Below are 20677 nucleotides of genomic sequence, written 5' to 3' on the forward strand. Positions count from 1 at the left end.
TTTGATACTATTAATCATGATATTCTGTTTCACAAACTTGAATCCTATGGATTAACCGGACCAGCTTTAAATTTCCTAAAGAATTTTCTTATTAACAGGGAAGGTAGTGTTTGGGTTAATAATGCGTATTCTATGACTAAAACGATTAATCAAGGTGTGCCGCAAGGTTATATTTTAGGTCCTTTATTGTTTATTATCTATATTAATGACCTTGCTGATTCCATTAATGCCTCACACTGTGTTCTATATGCTGACGACACCCCAGTATCTTCGGCTGATACATCTTTGTCCAATCTTACGTCTAACCTAAATATTGTTTTGGCTAAAGTAACTAATTGGTGCCTCATCAACCACCTACTAATCAATCCATCAAAAACTAAATTTATGATTTTTAGGCCACCCCAGAAGCGCCTGTCATATATTCCAACCATTTCTCTCTGTTCGAGTACCATAACCCCATGTGACAGCGTCCTTTTTCTTGCAGTGTTCATCGACTCGCATCTGAAATTTCATAAACACATTGATCACCTTAGAAATAAGACTGCTTTTGGCATTCGAGTTCTGATAAAATCCCGCCCATTTTTTTCACGCCAAGCCCTTATGTCTCTTTATTTTGCCTTCGTTCATAGTCATATCACATATGGTATTGTTGCATGGGGTAACACTTATGATTGTCATCTGGCACCATTACAACATATTAAAAATCAGGCTCTTCGTATCATTACTAACAGCTCATTTCGTGCTAACGCCTGTGTTTTGCTTCAACAGAATAATGTCTTATCGGTCAAAAATTTATTCTATTACAACATAGCCACGTTTTTGTTTCAGCTGCGTGTTAATAATTTAGCGTACCAATTTATTGACAGGCAACTATTACAAAATAACAACTCCACCAGATTTGCAGCCAACGAAAATTATTTATCACCCATAGTCCATACTAACTATGGTCAAATGACATCCGCTTTTTCAGCTATCTGATTCTGGAATAGTCTTTCGGTAGAACTAAAATCTTCATCATCATTCTTTTCCTTCAAACACTTGCTAAAAACGTTTTTGTTGAATCGATGAATGTATTGTTTTTATTATCTATATTGCTATGTTACTGTTCATTTCGTTGCCCAAGTTTTTTTAGTTCAGCTTGATTGTAGTTGTAATGCAAGTGTATACTTAATGTGTTTTTTGTTGTCAACCTTTTTACCTTTTTTCTTTGTTTGAATTAGTATTGTGATCGCAATATGTTACGTGTATTTTTTTGCATTTTTGTTTAACCGGTTTTGTCACATTCTCTTACTCTACTTTAGCGCTGCCTAAGCTGTGTTCATTGCGTTTAGTTACTGTTCTTTTTTGATTTTGCTGCTTTCTGTGTATTCTTCATTTTGTATTAATTATTCAAGGGTCCCGTTGCAGTCTGTTGACTATGGGACCCTTGTCTGTATACTAATCTGTATGTATTTCTCACCGTTTGGAATAATAAACAATTCAATTCGAATTCAATTCAATCCCATCCATTTCAGTCCAATCCAATCCAATCCAAATCCAATTCAATCCAACCCAATGCTCCTCGCGCATGCGCAACACTGTACACGGACGCCAAGCCCCGGACAAAGCGAGGTCCTAAGGTGCTTCGCCCCTAAAACAACATATAATTTAGTGCCTGTCCAGTTCCCTTCCCTTGGTTTCTTTTTACACGATAGAGTATAATGCGCGCAAATGACGAGACGCGGAAAAAGACCCCGCTCAGCGCAGGGGGGTGGTGTCTTCTTTCTCTCCGGACAGTTATTTTAGCGCCTTTCAAACTCCAACTAGCCCGTTATATAGTCAGCTTAGATGGGTTTCTTTGGCGCAGCTTAAAAAGCCCACGAAGACAATATACAAGTTTCGTTCATTAAAAAGAGACTTCTTTGTCCCGATAACAATTACGAATATTCTATCGTACACTTAAAACAAAAAAATCACGCCTCTCCACGAAGTGAATCATGACGAGTGGGCGAACCACTGGGGATCGTTCTTACCGTAAATCGCCCGTGGCATTGCCAACTCGCGCATGTAAATGAGTGACAACGCGTGTGCACAGTATATACAATTCCAATCCAATCCAATCCGATACAATTCAATTTAATCCAATCCAATGCTCCTCGCGCATGAGCAACACTGTGTACACCGGCGCCAAGGGACAAACCACGGACAAAGCGAGGTCCTATAAGGTGCTTCGGCCCTAATAATCGAGATATTAAAGGAAGCATAAAACCAGTGGTAACTCTGCGGCCACTTTCTGGCAACGTCTCTATGACGTCACAGGATCTTGTTTGTGCGATTGGCGGCCGCCAACCTAAGCCACCGCAAGAAACATGACGGGGCGATTGTGGTGGGGCCGTAGTTTCGTATGATTGTATTACTTCAATGCAAACGTGCAGTAAAAGGAGCCATGAAGAGAAAACACAAGTTTGGTTCATTCAAAAGATTGTCTCGTTAGAATCATACTGACACCACTTTTAACGTAAACTTCGCTTAAATAAGCTACATAATTAGGAAAAACGGGAATGGTCATGCGACCCACCAGCTCATTTCCCGCAACAGAACCTATGATGTCACATGAGCTAAGCTCTGCGATTGGCGGAGGCTGGCAGAAGCAGACGCAAATTAGGTAGAGCTTACAAACTAGACGAACGAGCGATTTGGGCTAAATTTAGGGCACATTCTTTACAAAGCAATAAGAATGATGGGACAAACAGTGGAAGTTACGAAAGCACATGTAAACATAGAAGTACTGATGCGTTCTGCTGTTCGTACTGCGCACAGCATGCTTGGTTTAGCTGCACAGCACTACGGGGCTTGGGGTTGTCTCAGACGACCCTGGCCGATTGACGCAAGCAACGGTGTCTTACGTGACCCCATTTGTCGAGCGAGCAGTTTCATGGAACGAATATTTTCTCCCAGAACAAAAACAAGCCAGGTTTAAATGCGGGCGAAAACAAACCAAACGCTTGCCACGGTATGGTGGCGCCATCTAGGTTACGGAACGTAAAGAAACGCGGGAACAAACCAACACCGCTGTACAGGGTGGAGACAACCTTTGAACCAGAGTTACTGGATATAGACAGTTGCGAAACTCCCCATAGGCCCTATGTATCGGAAGCCGGTCTTCGGTTGCCCCCCTGCGCCGGGGCAAGCACGGGGCAAGTTGACTAGCCTGTCGTCTGTCGGCAGGACGTTGAAGCAGTACTCAAGTGCTTGCGGCTGCGGCCGTAAGTCATAAAAAGAAAAGCCGCAAAAACACAAGTAAATTTTACGTAATTATTGTGTTTTAATTTAAAAAGCAATCTTTATTTTACAGAAGCATTTTGAATAATAATAGTTTAGCGAAGTTCCGTTTTTATCTCCTAGGTGCCGCGCGCGTCGACTTGCCCCTCAGCTTCCACGGAGTGGGGGGGCTAGCGCCGCCCGGATTGTGAAGCGGAGTTTCGCAACTGTCTATATTGAGTAAGTCTGCTTTGAACGGTCCCGTGCCGCCGCAATTGGGCCAACGGGTTCAACGCGTTATTCTTTTCGTTTCCCGCGAGACCTAGCAAAGCGAAACAGACAATATGATTCAAACTTCTTCAGTAAACCGCGTTGCGGCGATAATTTTAGCGCGGTTTTGACACAATTACTTGCTTCGGCGGCGAGCGAGCAACCGAAAATGGCGGCGCCAGCGTATACGTGTCTCTACCCTGTACGGCGGATGCGTGAATGAAGGTACTCTAGGCTGCAGAGCGGTCGGTTCCTGTGATGTCATTTGGGACCACGAAAACGCACGATTGAGCGGGAAAATCAAAATTTTAACCTAAATTGGTTAATTTCTCAGTGAATAAAGCACCGCTTGTATCCGGACAAGCGCTGGGGGCACTATAAAACACGAAATCTTTCGAATAAAACCAACTTGCATTTTCTCTTCATGGCTCCTTTAACACACACATAACTGCATTTTAGTGTTGGTCTATAATACGTCACTCTTGTTCATACACTTCACTGTAGCACAAAATTTGAAAATCGTTCAACATTTCTTCCGTTTTTTTGCGGTTAAAAAACATCCGTTGGGGTTGTAATGAGCTGAGTAAGTTACCAGAAACTAGTTCTTGCGTACCGATTCTTCCGAACCGAACTTTCTTCGGTTCGTCCGAACCGAACAAAGTTTTTCTTTGTCTTCATGGCCCCTTTGAGCACGTAACCGCCACCAGGCTGCCCCCACACTGTTCATAAAAAAGCGGCCGGAGAGAGCGTACCTGTGAGTATGCTCATCAGCGTCGTTTTCCCGGCGCCATTGTGCCCAAGGAGAACGGTGACTTGTGTCTTGTGGATCGTCAGGTCTATACCAGCCAACGCCAAGGTCGTGTCGAAAGTCTGCACCACGGCATAACAAAACCTGTCAAGTCAATTAGGTTCGACAACTCTCCGCCCTCGAACGACATGCAACGCCAACAATCCTTGGACAACTGGATGCGATTGAATGCGGTATGTGCCTGGCTCTAAATGCAACAATGACGTTGCTTGCATGGCAAAATAAGCTCAGGAACGCTGCGGCATTGAGCGCTAGGGGTATTGGGCAGCCTGCAGGACCTGTCCTTCTGCATTGTGCCTCATGTTTGTTGCGCCGCACTTATTGCGCCTCGTTTTTGTGCTTATGCGCTAATGTCTAAAATCAGCACGTACAGTTATTACTTGAACAAACAGCGCAAGGACGCGGACGAAAGAACGGAAAAAAGACAGTACACGCGCCCACTAGCAACTGGGCGTACTTTATTGCGTTCCGCACTATATGAGAAAACACAAGTGACGTCACAACTTTGCAATAAATCAAAAAAAAAAGGAAAAGGAAAGGATAAGAAAACAGATAAAAAGTGGACAATGTACACCGCACTGAGGGTAACATTTTGACGCTGCTATCTCTGACATGCTCTATCTATGTAGTCACGTTCCTTCTGTAGCAATGTCCAGTTTCTAGACAGCGCTTGTACTGTCTTTTTTTCCGTTATTTCGTCCCCGTCCTTGCGCGGTTTGTTCAAATTATGTATAGCCAACTTGCCCAAACACAAGCCTTAATTACAGTTATTACCTGTAGGGTGTCCGCTTGACATGCCTGAGGGTACGTGTTTTGTTTGAACAGTAAACTTATGCGTAATGTTTAAAGGCCCAACCGCATGGACGCGTAAAATCGACGCATTCGCGCATTCGCGCATCGACGTAGCTCGGCGTAAGCGCGCGTAAAATCGGCGCACTCCAGCGTACGCCGAATTCATTTCTACGCGATTGTTACGCCAAAGTCAGAGCCAGCCAGACGTCGACGCAAACTCGGACGCACGCTGCTGACGTCGACCTCTGGCGGTGATGTTCCTAGAGGCCAGGTCGCATGGCAAGTAAAGCTAATGATAAATATTCTGTCTTAATGATTTTGGAAAAAACTAATTCATTTGTAAAACACGGAGAGCAGATAACGGGAGCAAACACGTGAAGCAACGAGCAACTATGGGAGGAAGGGAGTTACGCCCAATTAGGTGGACGGTTTTGTACCTTCCAAGTAATCATATCAATTCTTAACGTTTGGTAGCATTTCTGCTGGCGTGCCCGCCAAATTTTCCTGCCATTTTGGTGCCGGGCTGCCATGGTTGCCAGACCAGGAATGCTTTCTCCGCTAAAGGAGCGGCGGCAGGTGTTCGCCAGTTTATGTGACACCTTTGCCTACTGTACACAAAATTTTTCTTTTTTGCTTTCTCTTTGTTCGCTTTCTCCTTTCCCCCACCATCCCTTCCTCTCCCTTTCTTTTTGTCGTCCCCTCGCTGTCGATTCCCCTCCGCCCGACTCGCCGCGCGGAATACGCGGGCGTTTGAGGCCTGCGTTATTTCTTTTGAGTAAAATTGTAGTTGAACTGGAGGCCACAAAGCTTAGGCCGGTGTAGTCCAGCCCCACTGCATGGCGCAGCGGAGTACGCTGAGCTTACGCGCGCGTTGCGGGGCCTATGTTACTCGTCCTCTCCGGCGACGTCGGTCGGCGTGAAGGTAGCGGCGTACGCCGATGCGCCAGTACATCGATTTTACGTGTCCATGCGGTTGGGACTTTATTCTAGCACGTAAAGTTATTACCTGATTGATTGATTTCATTGATTGATTGTGGGGTTTAACGCGCCGATGCAGCGCAAGCGATGACGCGCGCCGTAGTGGAGGGCTCCGGATTAATTTTGACCGCCGGGGGATCTTTAACGCGCGCCGAAATCTCGTACACACTGGCGTTTTTGCTTTTCGCCTCCATCAAAAAAGCGGCCACCATGGCCGGGAATCGAACCCGCGACCTCGTGCTCAGCAGCGCAACGCATTCGCCACTGAGTCACCGCGGTGGGTTAAAGTTATTACCTATTGCTAGCTCTGGAAAGTGTCCGCTTGACACGCCTGAAGAGTGCCCTGTTTGAGCATAAAACATATTGACACTGCATTAATCACGAATGTGGCTGAGGTTGTGGTGAGGCCGAGTTGAACGAGGGACTAAGGGTGAGCCGGGTTGGAGATTATTTGTATGATGTGTAACGGTGAAGTAAGCATTTGTAAGACAGAGGTTGAGGGAAAATCAAAAACACTGATTTGGTTTTCAGATGGCGTCATAGCTATAGTGAGTCGTTTTCCAATCTCAGGTCCTCAGTGCTTATAAAGAGGAGCACCTCCGCTTGCTAACTGTCGCTTACTCCACAGTTGCTCCCCAGTTGTCAGAACGACTTAAAGGAACCCTGCAACACTTTCGATAAGCGCTTTCACTCTTTCCTTCGCGTCTAGGGCCACTGCGAAAGCTATAGTTATCGTCAGCTCGGAGCGGCATTGCGTGATTTGCTCGTCGCACCAGATACGCCTTCCATTTTTGCTTTGTTTTTGTGGCTTTGCTTTTAAAGTTGCCATCGAAAAGCGTTCATTGCTGCAACTGAAGGACCCGCCGCGGTGCTGAGCACGAGGACGCGGGTTCGATTCCCGGCAACGGCTGCTGCTTTTTTGATGGAGCCGATAAGCAAAAACGCCCGTGTGTACGAGATTTCGGCGCACGTTAAAGATCCCCAGGTGGTCAAAATTAATCTGGAGGCTTCCACTCATCGCGTGCGTTGCGTCGGCGCGTTAAACCTTACAAACAACAATCAATTAACAATCTGCAACTCAAGAAAAATCGGCCAACAGCCGCTACATGGCCTAAGTGACGTAATTCGGGCCATCGAAGAACGTCAAGATCGGGAAAGAAAGAAAAATCTTTTCAGCGAGTTTCCAAGTTATCTGATGAGCTAGCATAAAGCAGTAATTTTTGGCTGAGGTACTTTTCGACCCCCTAATCTAAGGACTGAGTGAGTTGGGTGACTACATCCTGCAAGCATTTAAGATTTCAAAAAAAAAAGTTGAAAGAAGTGTTGCAGGGTCCCTTTAAAAACTACGTTTGAAAATTGCGCAACCTATGCTAGTAGAGGACTAACCTTTGAATGGCTGCGCTTCTATGAATCTAAATGCAACCGAAAGGTGAGAGGAATGCAGCTTCCGCTGTACCTCAACTTGTCGGGGATCTCCGCATTATCCGATGGACGTGGATTCTAATCGCACCATGAGCGGCATTTCTTTTTGTAGTTTCTTATTTTTTGTTTCTATCGTTTTGAAATTCTACTAGAAAAACACAAAGACCAAACTACATCCTGTATGCGTTCTTTGTCTTACTTGAGCCCCAGGTTATGCAGAAAGCTCACGTGGAGTACGAACCTTGACAAGATGTTTGCACTCAATGATGACTGGTGCAGTCGGTGGTTGCTCGAAGCGGTTAGGACTAGTCACTCCGCTTGGCGGCAATATAGCGTCTACGTGCTTGATCGCCGGTCCAAGATGCCAATAACTCGGCTGCGAGTGACGAAGAAATACCTAATTCACAAAATGCATTACGGAATGCTGAATTGAACTTCTCTGTATATTTTGCCAAAAAAAAAAAACTTATTTACGATCCATTGGAGTATCTTTAAAAACGCGTGAGGATCTCGTCCGTGCGGTGGCAAACGGAGATGGAATACGTTAACGCATGTTCGAACGCCACCCCAGCCACCTGGACCTCACGTTGTCCCGAACAACGTCGCCTTTATATATATTGCTTCTTACGTCACACGCTTTCCAATCAGAACAGTACGGAAGCCTAGTTTGACCGCTCATCGGCGGTGTGGCGAGCCCCGAATGACGGTCCGCTAGGTGACTGCGCAAGTCCTATCTTTTCGCCAACCCGCGCTGTTCGGCGGGCGCTAGACAAGCCGCGAGCACGCGGGAAGCCCAGAGCCCGCTTCACAGTGGGGCACAGTGAAACTGGGCTAATTTCGGGTGTTGGTTGCGAGTCATCGCTTGGTGAAGCATACACCGCAACTAAACGAGACTATCAGGCACATTTAACCGAAAGTATTCTGTGCGGCCTTCCGCACTAAATTGATTCATTGTGGGGTTTAGCGCGCCGACGCTTCCCAGGCGATGAGGCGCGCCGTAGTGGAGGGCTCCAAATTATGTTGGACCACATGGGGATCTTTAACGTGGGCCGAAATCTCGTACACACGGGCGTTTTTGCTTTTCGCCTCCATCAGAAAAGCGGCCGCCGCGGCTGGGAATCGAGCGCTCAGCAGCACAACACCTTAGCCACTGAGCAACCGCGGCGGGTTTCTCGCATTTGCGCGTCGCACACTTTATTTTTATTTACATTTGATTTAGAAATACTGCCAATCTCGTGAGATATCATAGCAGCTGGGAAACAAATTGTGGTTGATTCCTGTGGCATAGGAATTGGTAAAATACGAAAGTGAAATGTGCAGCGAAATCTCCAGCTGAGCATGATTTGCGGGTCGGCGGCTGTCTTGTGGGTGTGCTTGGCGAGCGACGTCATGCAGGCGGGACGCTTCGGCAAAGGTGTACTGGCGTCATTTCCGTGACGGATATGACGTCAGTGAAATCTCGGCGTGCGCTGGCATAAAACACTTTCATGTTAAAATATAAAACGCGAAAACGAACAACCCCAAGTATAACGCACTCTTTAGTACTAAAGGTTACTTCCCCGCAAGGGGTGCACCCTTTACAGGCCGCTTGCTTCGTTTTATTGGCGTCATTTCCGGGATGGATATGACGTCAGTGAAATCTTGGTGTATCCCGCTATAAAACACTTTCGTGCTAAAAAGTACATTGAAGTGTAAAAAAAATCATCACAGAATGTGATAGTACTAAAAGCATAGCAATACAGCGCACAATAATGTATAACTCAACGATTTCGGTAATCATGGTGTGTATATTATACCCTGTCATGGCATATTACTGGCATTAATACACTCTGACCTCACTAGAAAACGAAGTCACAGTTTCATGAATTAAAAGGTTTGCATTTGGTTTATCCTTTTAAAGGTTTTGGGATATTTGCTACTTCCACCACCGCCACGCTTCGGAGGCTACTTCAGTTAGCCTAAAACGCACAAACAAGTATTTATTTATTTATTTATTTATTTATTTATTTATTTATTTATTTATTTATTTATTTATTTATTTATTTATTTATTTATTTATTTATTTATTTATTTATTTATTTATTTATTTATTTATTTATTTATTTATTTATTTATTTATTTATTTATTTATTTATTTATTTATTTATTTATTTATTTATTTATTTATTTATTTATTTATTTATTTATTTATTTATTTATTTATTTATTTATTTATTTATTTATTTATTTATTTATTTATTTGCGTGCTTTAATTCTTTTAAGGGGCATAGCAAAGGGGTGGGGGTGTGTATTTACTCAGTCCAAATTTTTCAGCACATGCAACTGAACAGAGAAAAGGCACGCGTGAGGAACAGGCGCATATCGTACTATTTGGCTCAACAAGCACAATATGGCAATTGTGATGTCCGCTTACACGGCAACCCTAAAAGAATCGAGTCACAGTCCCTCACGTCCAAATTACTACACTGGTCTAAGTTTAAGATAGGCAAGAAGGGCTTCCTAAAAGAAAGCAGGCTCTCTCATTGTAGCAACACTTTTCAATAACGCCTTCTATTGTTCAATCGAAAATAAAAGGGGGAAGTTTGATACTTCCCTTTTTTTTGCAAAAATAGGTGACACCTTGAGAGTGCGGTATACGTGGGTGAAAATATGACACCATGACACCCGCGAAGGGCTTCCTAAAAGAAAGCAGGCTCTGTTATTGTCACAACACTTTCCGCTAACGCCTTCCATTGTGCAATTGGTAACAAAACTTGAAAGTTTGATACTTCCCTTTTTTTTTGCAAAAATAGGTGACACCTTGAGAGTGCGGTATACGTGTGTGAAAATATGACACCATGACACCCACGAAGGGCTTCCTAAAAGAAAGCAGGCTCTCTCATCGTCACAAAACTTTCCGCTAAAGCCTTCCATTGTGCAATTGATAACAAAACTTGAAAGTTTGATACTTCCCTTTTTTTCCAAAAATAGGTGACACCTTGAGAGTGCGGTATACGTGTGTGAAAATATGACACCATGACACCCGCGAAGGGCTTCCTAAAAGAAAGCAGGCTCTCTCATCGTCACAAAACGTTCCGCTAAAGCCTTCCATTGTGCAATTGATAACAAAACTTGAAATTTTGATACTTCCCTTTTTTTGCAAAAATAGGGGACACCTTGAGAGTGCGGTATACGTGTGTGGAAATATGACCCTACGATGCCATAACACCCGCACCATGACGACACCTTCGCTCACCATGCAGGGAAAGAAGGGGCTCAGTGGTGTGGCGGCCGTCCAGGGAAGCACCTTGGACAGGTACCAGATGAGCAGCGCATTGCACAGCGCTGCTGCGCCCATGGCCAGCCACATCTCCGCGACGGTCACCGTGTCCACGCTCAGGGCAGGCGTTCCCACTAGGCTCCAGTCGGCGTTCTCTGGGGAAATAAAAAAAAAACGGTGGCAGCTTGCACTAGTGGTGCAAGGGTGGAGAAACAGCGGAGCTGGCGGCCCCTCTCGTTTCGTCGAAGTCCCGGCTGTTGCACCTCTCACGCATTTCCGAACTGTGCCACTGGAAGTTCTTCATGACTGGCAAGCCTGGACCGTTTTGTCCGCAGCCTTTCACATCTCTCCCTAAATGGACCACGATAGCACGCGCTACAGCCCGCGGCAATTGTTAACCAGCGGGTTTTATAGCGCGAACTCGGCGTCTGTGCTCCCCACCTCGGGCGTGAAAGCACGCGTGAACTGGCGAAACGAAGAGCACGCGAGAGATCACGGCACGAACGCTTGGGAGTGTGTTCTCGAAGGTCGACCTGGCCGACGCCGGGCGCTCCTCACGTGACGCACGCTCACTTGCACTCGGTATTTTTATGGGCGAAGCTCCTTAAGTCATGGGTCTGTCCATCCCTTGTGTCTCGTGGTACGTGACCGCCGCATGCCTTCGGAGATGTCGCGAAGTGGGCCGCGTTGCACGCGCAAGAACTGGCTGCAACCGGCAGCGCAAACTCGGCACCGGGAGCGCGAGCTTGTCTGTGTTCGCCAACGGAGGCGCGAGCGCACGTGCACTGCGAGGGGGAGATCACGCAAGAGATCACGCCACGAACGCAGGCAGTCGTTCTCGGAGATCGAACGAGACGCAAGGACCTTTGCTCGTTTCCTCTCGTCTTGTTCGGGCACAAGTTCGCTCTAAATAAAAGTTATTTCTTTACCGTTGTGTCCCATCCTACGTGACAAATTGTGGTGAGGTGCGGGGTCTTTCACCAGGTCTGGGCCTGGGAGCATTGACTCCGAAAGTAAAAGTTGATTTGTACAATGTACGCACACAGTCTTACGTCTTTCTTAATGATGTAATGGGCGAACTTTCACGGGAGAGTTACGGTTACCGATGATCTCCCCCTCTCAAGCTTCGCCCCACTTATCATAATTCATTCCGTGGATATGGCGTGATTTTTTTCTTCGTATTTTTTCCTGGTAACGTTTGACGGCGGAACTATAAACTTTAACATCTAGGGTATTAAAAATGGCCGTCGTAGTTATTAAAAAGGTAGGCTTTTTTTGGCTATTCAACGCATGGTTTTCCTGTTTAAGTTCGCCCGTCCGTCCGTATATCCGTCCGTATATCCGTCGATTCAGCTATCTGGCCAAAAGGTGACAGACTTATTTGACAAGTTTATCAACGCAAAACTTTTCCAAATGATTAAATCTGAAAATATTCTTAATACTTTTCAAAATTTCTGACCAAAAGCAAAACATTAGGCATCTTTAAGCAAAAAGTCTATACATATTTGGTACTATATAGGCAGCGTTATTTTGTCTCAAAATAGATCTGTGCTTCATATTTGCAGTAGCACATAAAGAGGTACGCGTTGAAAACAATGATTCGGCTAAAAAATACAAAGAGGGCTCGCGTCCGAGTCTAGGCATCATGGCGCCAATCCAAGTAAAACTGTAAAGAACGGTTCGGATGTATGGATTGCGAGCAGTGGAACCCAAGAAAATTGAATTGACTTGAACGAATCTTTATCGTGTTTATCGTGGGAGAAGCGAGACTGGAGGACAAGTGCATGAGAGGTGGTGTAGTCTTTCGACGACATTTGCACCGAAGTGAGCAAATACGCGTCCACTCTTTCGTTCCCTTCGCGGTACGCCATGCGAACGCAATGTGTAAGGTATCACACCTACAGCTTTATCCAATTTTTCAGGATAAAAATGATTTTGAGTTACAGCGAAGCTGTTTTGCATAAGTTCTGACCGGCATCTATCGGATCACGTTTTATCTGTGGTACCTGTATTGACGCCGAGTTTCCTTTACGGGTCGTGATTACTTCACAGGGAAGTTTTAAAATTCACAGAATTCCCGTCTGCTGTCAATTACACTTCTACGGTGGGAATATGGTTGCAGACTCTTGTTTGGTCGAAACTGTCCCATTATATGAAAATTGTTTTAGAACTCATTCTAAGGAACTTATTACGGTAAGTCCTAATACATAACTTAGCATCGTCATCCACCAATGCTGCTTCGCTGGACTTTATGATCACAGGGCTCTGAAGGCAGGGCTCTCAATTTTTCGCATTTTATTTACTTACCCTTTATTTACTTCATTTACCTCACAACCTTCTTAAGAAGGGGTATCGTGCTTGTACAGTCGTTATGCATGTCCTCTATGAGGTCTGTGTACGTCCATTCTACACCCCGTACTCGCAATGCCTCGTTCATTGAAGGGATTTATATTGTATCAAATTATTTTTGGCAGTTTATAATAAATGCAATGTAAACAGGTTTGTTGTACTCTTCTAATTGCTTCATTACTAAATCGATAGCGTGAATGTGATCTATTGCTGAGCAGCCTTCTTAAATCCAGCCCGTTACCCCTGAATTCAAAAACTTGGGGGCCATTTTTGCGTTTCTCCAATGCCCTCGTAAATACCTTTTATGCGAAAGGGGGCAGCCTTATAGGTCGATCCTTTTTATGCTCTTTAGCATCACCGTTTCCGTGAAGGAGAATTATCTTGCCTTTTTTCCAGGCTAATCGTGCCAATGTTTAGAGGAAACCAAGGAACATTGCCAGCTTTTCTAATACAGATCCACGCTTGTTGCATAGCCGCCTGAGGCGATACCTATCTTCGTTCGATTGAGTGCTTTCTCCGTCTCATCCTTTGTTAATTTCGCAAACCAAGCTCTTCCGTTCACTAATGTTTCCTCTCCCAACATGGCTGTACAAATCAGCATAGGACATTTTGTGCTGCTTCATTTATCTCATCCAAGTTATTCGTTACGTTTCAAGCTTGGTCTCTCAGTGCATACGCTCTACACGTAGCAACAGCCAGCTTCTTTCTCTCCTTTAAGCTACCGCCTTTAGTTATTGTTCCTTCGGTGGTTGCCACGCTGTGAGCCCTATACTCGCTTACAACTCAAGAACGGCACTACCTCGTGTAGTGTATCGCTCCGCCAAAGCGCCGGACCCGTGACGTCAGTGCGCGCGCGTTTTGAAAGGGGTTTGCTATGAATGCGTGATATCGTCTGCCTTGTCTCACGCAGTTTGTTTGTAGTCCCTGGAATCGTTTATAAGCATATACGGGAACGGCTCACGCCATGTTCAAAATATTCCCAGTAATGCCCTACTTGCGCCGCGCGGAGAAACATCCGGCTACGGTGATAAGGCACAGCGGCAATTTCCGGTGCCGTTCTTAAGTTGTCACGAGTATAGTGTCACTATTCTGGCTTCTGTTATCCAATTTCTACAGCTGTGCCAGTTCGATTCTGTCTCTCCTTCCTAGCTGACGCTTTCGTGTTCCTATAAATCCATTCCATTTCCTCGTTTTCTGAGACACTTTACAAATTTCCGATAGGGCTTCTCGCCTGAATACGTCAACTGCTAAATCTGTGGTTATCTACGGTTTCTTCCACTTTGGTCAGGACTACGACTTTCTTCTGAAGGCTTACTGGAAACTCTTGCGTCCTGTATCGAACTTATTTCGGGTTTTGTTTTCTTCTCACTATAGCTTTATCCTTTCTTTTATTGTAAAAATATTTGAAGAACAGCAAAACAAGTCACCACCGGTTCATGAAAACACCCCCTCAGCAAGCCGATGAAAACGAAAAAAAAAAAAGAAAAAAAAGAGAAAGGTTCGGATCGTAGTTCTATGTGGGTAACTCAAATACGTTCATAGCTATGCCGTTGGACACTTTCGCACAAAAACCAAGCACTTTTTGAGCAGAAGTGCTCCAGTTCGTAACAAAACGCTAACGGTTCACCACGACCGGGGTACGCACTCTCGAAATCGTCGAAGATGCCTATTATCTTGAGGACGGTGCTCGCCGCCACGTTCGGGTAGATGGCCTTGCGGAGCTTCTCCACTTTGCTTTCAGTCAAGTAGCCGAGCAGGGATTGTCCGAAGAGGATGCCGAACTTTTCGTCGTCGTAGACGGGCACCAGGAAATAGGCGCCGAATCCAAGCACCATCGCCCATCGTCCTGCGTGTCCACGGTGAATAGCCATTAGTGACAGCACTTGCGACCATGATGCTATCAATGTTTTGTTTTAGGTGCGAAGCACCTTAGGACCTCACTTTGTCCGTGCCTTGGCGTCAGTGTACACAGTGTTATAAACCGAATATGTGTATGCTGCAGCCCCCGTAAAAGGTTGAAGGATTGGATTGAATTGGATTGGATTGGACTGGACTGGATTGAAATGGATTGGATTGGATTAAATTGAATTCTATCAGATTGGATTGGATAGGAATTGTATATACTGTACACACGCGTTCACTAATTTGCATGCGCGAGTGGGCAATGCCACGGGGGATTTACGATAAGAACGATCCCCAGTGCGTCGCGCCCACTCATCATGATTCAATTCGTGGAGATGCGTGATTTTTTTTCGTTCTTTGGAGACGGGGGGGGTGTCGCTACGTCCTGGGCTATAGGGCGCGCGGTAGTGGACGGCTATGGATTAAGTTCGACCACCTGGGGATGGCTAACGTGCGTCGAAGTCTCGACGCAGACGCGTTTTCGCTTCGTACACAATGTTCCGGTGTTATGACAAACAACGTTACTTTGTCTTCAAAGACAAACAAAATTGACTGCTCCCTCGAGTAGTTCCACGGAATCCTCGAGTATAGCAGAATTCGCTGCAGGGATGAATGACTTAATCAAAAAGGTTGCACGCTTCAATTCGTATCTAAAATCGTCATCTAAATTTTGACTATGGACTTTCTGCTTAAGGCCTCAGATCGTGGACGTCAATGCTGCACTCGAAAATTCATAACGAACGCCGGTGCTGCGTCCTACATAACGAAGTTTAGGCCGGGTGCTCAAAGCCCGTTTTTAGGTTCCGTCCACGTTGAGTAACAGGCTTGAGCTCGGCTTCAGAGAAGTGTGCAAGACCAACAAGCATGAGCCGCCATCAATTCGTGGCGGTTTAATTAAGCATTAATACTTAATTAAAGCGCCACGAATTGATGGCTTTAGACCACGTGAAGCAATTGCAATTGCTTTACGTGGTCTAAAACTGCTATAGTACACAAATCGACGAATAAAGGTTTCACAAAAACAGTGCGAGGTGTGATAATGTTTCAGTAGCAATTGCACATGGGCTGCCAACCTCTAATTTCTTCAAAACATAATCGCGAACCCATAGCACAAACCGATTAAGCAACCCCCTGCTCCGAAAGCAGTTTCTCGTGCAACCGGGTGCGTGCAACGCGGCCATATAACATTCTTCCTAGTGCACACCTTCATCGAATCTTGGATTATTGGCTGAACGTCAACCCACAGACACTTATGGTGGCTAAACAAATTTTTTTCAGCATTCTGTTTTGCAAGTGCACCATGCCCAATCGGCGCAGCATACCTTAAGGGGGCCCAAACAGGGTACCAAAGATTGCGATTTTACGTGCGCAATCATTGCAGTGCTATCCAAGGAATGTCCTGCCGCAAAAATGGTTTAAATGCATGAGTATCAGCAAAGTTATCGTTCATTAAAAGGTCCTGCGATAAGGCCTGGAGCCTTTACCCTTTCTTCACAACTCCAAGGCAATGTGGAAGCTATGACGTCATCGACCCGGCGCAAGACCACCTACAGAAACTGGACAACGCCCTTGCGCGTTCGAGATACGCGCAGCCATTGGCTCCGCTCGGTGGTACGCCACGCTTTTTTAAATGTAGAGCATTTCTTTAACTCACGATGTCACCCGGCGTTGGCGTGCCTCGGCGTCCGCAACAGCCGTTCCAGGTGCGCCCTCTCCCCCACTCCTCCTCTCACGCATCACGCTACCCTCCTCGCTCTCAACAACAGGTCCGCACCCCTCCCCCTACACTATATAAAAAAATAATACTTACCGGCGCCTGGTTTCGATCCCACGACCCTGCGGGCGGAACGCAAGGTACATGGTGCTCTGCCCACTGCGCCACAAAACCGACACAGAACGGAAGGCTACGAACGCGCCTTATATCCTTGACTCATTCAAACTACGTCAAGAAGCTGCTGATACAACGCATTCACTACCTGTGGGCGGAACGCGAGGTACATGGTGCTCTTCCCACTGCACCACAAAACCGACACAGAATCAAAGGCTACGAACGCGCCTTATATCCTTGACTCATTCAAACTACGTCCAGAAGCTGCTGATACAACGCATTCACTACCACCAACTCCCCAAACACTAACCGTTAACTCAATACACCCACCCCCTATGCGACGCATTTACTCGAGTCCGCCTCGCGGGGAGATGGGCCCTTTTTTTTAAACAGCCGGCGCGCATGCTCCGCACACTATTATACCGGGCAGGGCCAGTCGGCGGTTCCTCACGCCGGCAGTGCTTGCATCGGCGCATCAGTTTTAGAATAGGGGAAATGAGCGTTTGAAGGCTAGACAGCGGGGTCCCAGACACAATTAACATGCTCGCTCACGACAGTAATTGAAGATTTCCACCGACGTCTAGCGGCCCGCTCGCGTATCCGCATGCGGCGCTGTCATGGCGAACAGGTTCCTCCGAGGCCGGTTCGGGCAGAAAAGGATTAGCCTCGCCGCAGTTATTCAGTCACAGCTTTACGAAGACGCACCGACGACGATCACCAGCGCAATCTTTCACCGCACTATCACCCCCTTCCACGCATTTATAAACTGATTTTCAGCAATAGTCCCGCTCTGGAAAGCGGTGACGTTTCAGCTGCTGCGGTGTATGGAGTATCGTATGCAGTATCGGTTGCTTATCGACCGCGCAGGCAGAGGCTTGCCGCGGTCGTGCGTGGGCGTTTTCGCCTGCAGGGGCGCTCCGTGTTTTCCAGCGCTATTCATACCTTGTAAACGACGCGCTATATCTACAAACTCGGCTAAGCTCGTATGACGGACGGCGACGATGGACATTCGTACCTACTATCATTCGCCGTGCCGCCGGTGCCGGAGTGCCGGTCGCCGCAACCGCCGAAACGTGCACCTGCGTTTCCCCCAGAGCTGGGAGCGCTGATTGGCTACAGCCTTCAAAGGGGCCCACCCATAGCGGCGCCGTACTGTTCAGTGCTTTGTGGGACTAGAGGCTGCGTCAGAGCCAAAACCTTGCGTCAATGTGTGGCAGAATGGCGACGAGGATCGGTAAGTAAACAAGGAAAGGAAGATCTTTTTTGCGTGTTTGTGCGTCCCATGCTCTATACGCAGAGGTGCAATATTTTGGTATACGTCGTCGTGAAGGGGTACTCTAGCGATTGCGCGGTTAAAATGGCGACCTTCGAAAGCCTATTTAGGGCCTCTTTAAAATCTCTCTCCAAATACAGCAGATCTGAGATAAGGACTTTGTAACAGCGACGTATAATGTCGCCCAGTGAAGAACGAAGCAAGGTTCTCTTCGAAAACTAACGTTTACCGGAGGGAACTTGTGCTTCGCAATAAAGAAAAGGAAAACACTAGCGGTGAAAAAGCAGCCTACGAAACGAAGTGCACAGTCAAACGTCGGCGAATCGAATGCCCTGGCGTTTCCTCTGCACGCATTAACCTGTTGTGGTGTCGTTTCTGGAAACATCGAATTATGTCGAGAACACTGCCGGCTAGACAAGAGTAGTCAAGGGTGGTGTCCGCGAAGCTACTCCCCTCCCCTATCAGACAACATTGTCCATGCAGTATGCTAAAGAAGGAAACGTGAGCTGCACATGAAACGCGGGATGGGACAGCCGTGCACGACAAACATACGTTACGTTAACAAAATCAGAAAGTATGATTCACGGAGATATCCTTTACGTGAGCACACCCTTGCGTAAGATGATGTCACCGTCACAATCGTAATCTCACCGAGCGGTAGGATGCAGGCGACGAGAAGGGCGAGCAGCGTGTGACAGATATTGAAGATCACCAGAGCCACGAACACGAGCGAAAATGTTGCATTCTGCAGGTACCGTGTGCTCTCCGGAGCGGTGTCATACAGGCTCGTGTACGTGCCGTTGAGCGAACGGTGTTCGCAGGTGGTGTCCCCGCAGTATTCGAGTCGCGGCCTGGGAGGAAAATCCGCTGTTCACCCGACGCCTTTCATTCCTATGGAGATGTATATTAATTGGGGCTCAGTCAGGTTTACCAATCGCGCTAGTGATCTGTAGCCAATAAATTCAGATGTTGCTCCAATGACGTATGTAGAAGCTGGGTTGTTCAGCATTCTCACCAATTGGAATGTCTGATGTGCTGTTTACCAAGAACTTCATACCTGTGTGCTATCGTGCAACAGAAAATGACCATTACACACAGCTTAGCCGCGGTACCTCGTCACAAATACGCGTCCGTCATTTATCCATCCATCCATCCGTCCATCTCTCTCTCTCTCTCTCTCTCTCTCTGCGTGCGTGTGCGCTGAAGCGAGGCACACGTTTGTTCAGGGCTGAGTCCTAATGCATTACGAGAGGGTGAAGAGACACGAAAACGCAAACACAGAAGGGCGAATCGACTTCATGACGGCGAATATTGAATATACAACCGGCGTCAGGTAGTGTTATAAAGACATATCAAAAGCTTTCACCGTTGATGAGGGGTGCGAAGACGCTGCTTTGTTAGCCGTAAATTATAAACAAACGCGCGGTAAACAGCCCAAAATTTTCGGCCGACGCTCGCCTGAGCGACGTATATATAGGAATTAACTCCTCGGAAAGCCTTCCGGGGAAGCCGTCGTTTATACCATTTCCGTAACCGTACTTTCAGACAGCTGATTACTGTTTGGACCAATTCTATACATCAAGCTTCCTTTGAAATACCTGATGGAATTGCAAAAAGCTTGGATTTAAGATAGAAGCCTGATCACTGATTACTTTGCCGTAGCCGCCATTATATGCAACAGGTCACCGTACCTGCAAGAACACAAAGTGCTCTTCATTTAATTACGTCAGTAAAGCCTCGTTACCCTGCAGATATATCTTAAGTGCATCCTATTGCGTTTCATCCCTTCGCAGCATTTCAGGATACCCTTGCTGGATTAATTAAGGACAGGGTTTTTTTTTTCTTTAGGGACACCTAACTGCTTTACAAGGGAGCGTGGAGCGCGGAGGTCGGACGCTGCTTCGTCGTCGCGTTCCTGTGCTTACATACACCACAAGAGTGGCTCACTCGTAGTCTTGCTCGGCGAAGAGTAAAAAGTAGCAGGCGCAGCCGCTCTCCACCATGGCCAGAAACAGCGCCGCCAGGAAGTGTCCGAGCCAGAACTGGCTGGGAGAGAGGCCCATCAGCCCCTGCTGTTGCTGCGACGAGAAGAAACGAAAAAATTACCGTGGTTGAACGCTGTTAAACCAAGTTTGGGGAGTGATAGAACGGTTTTGCTTGCTTTGGTAAAATACAGGAGTATTGGTATCTAGCGATTTAACCCCAAAGAGGCCACGCAGACAAAATACAAGTTTGTTTTATTCGAAAGATTAGTGTTATATATAGTACCCCAGCGCTTGTCCGGATGCAAACGATGCTTTATTCACCGAGAAATAATCAATTCAAGTTCAATTTTTTTTATTTTCTCGCTAAATCGTGTGTTTTCATAATTTGCAATGACATCACAGGGGCCGACCGCTCTGCAGCCGATTCCGAAGCCTCGTTTACCGTTAGTGAACCTAGCTGGCGCCAGCATACCGCGTTAAGCCGTTTTCTGCCTTTGGTTTGTTTTTGACCGTATATAAACCTGGCTTGTTTTTGTTCAGGGAGAAAATAATCGCTTCGTGAAACATATTG

The 20677-nt window shown here is 46.4% G+C and overlaps 1 protein-coding gene across 1 annotated transcript in view; it reads right to left on the reverse strand.

Moving 5' to 3' along the window:
• LOC144146249 (phospholipid-transporting ATPase ABCA3-like) overlaps positions 1-20210 on the reverse strand; it is a 78197-nt gene extending 57987 nt beyond the window's left edge. The window contains exons 1-6 of the mRNA XM_077678213.1: positions 20069-20210; positions 18773-18972; positions 14764-14964; positions 10746-10924; positions 7752-7886; positions 4263-4380 (exon numbers count right to left, since the gene is read on the reverse strand). Of these exons, the coding sequence (XP_077534339.1) occupies positions 4263-4380; positions 7752-7886; positions 10746-10924; positions 14764-14964; positions 18773-18972; positions 20069-20184 (949 nt within the window). The 5' untranslated portion in view covers positions 20185-20210. The remainder of the gene's footprint in view (positions 1-4262; positions 4381-7751; positions 7887-10745; positions 10925-14763; positions 14965-18772; positions 18973-20068) is intronic.
• Between the last annotated feature and the right edge of the window lie 467 nt (positions 20211-20677).

The sequence above is a fragment of the Haemaphysalis longicornis genome, unplaced genomic scaffold, assembly GCF_048455015.1.
Source record: "Haemaphysalis longicornis isolate Haplotype H1 unplaced genomic scaffold, Haemaphysalis longicornis Haplotype H1 scaffold_7, whole genome shotgun sequence".
Classification (NCBI taxonomy): Eukaryota; Metazoa; Arthropoda; class Arachnida; order Ixodida; family Ixodidae; genus Haemaphysalis; species Haemaphysalis longicornis.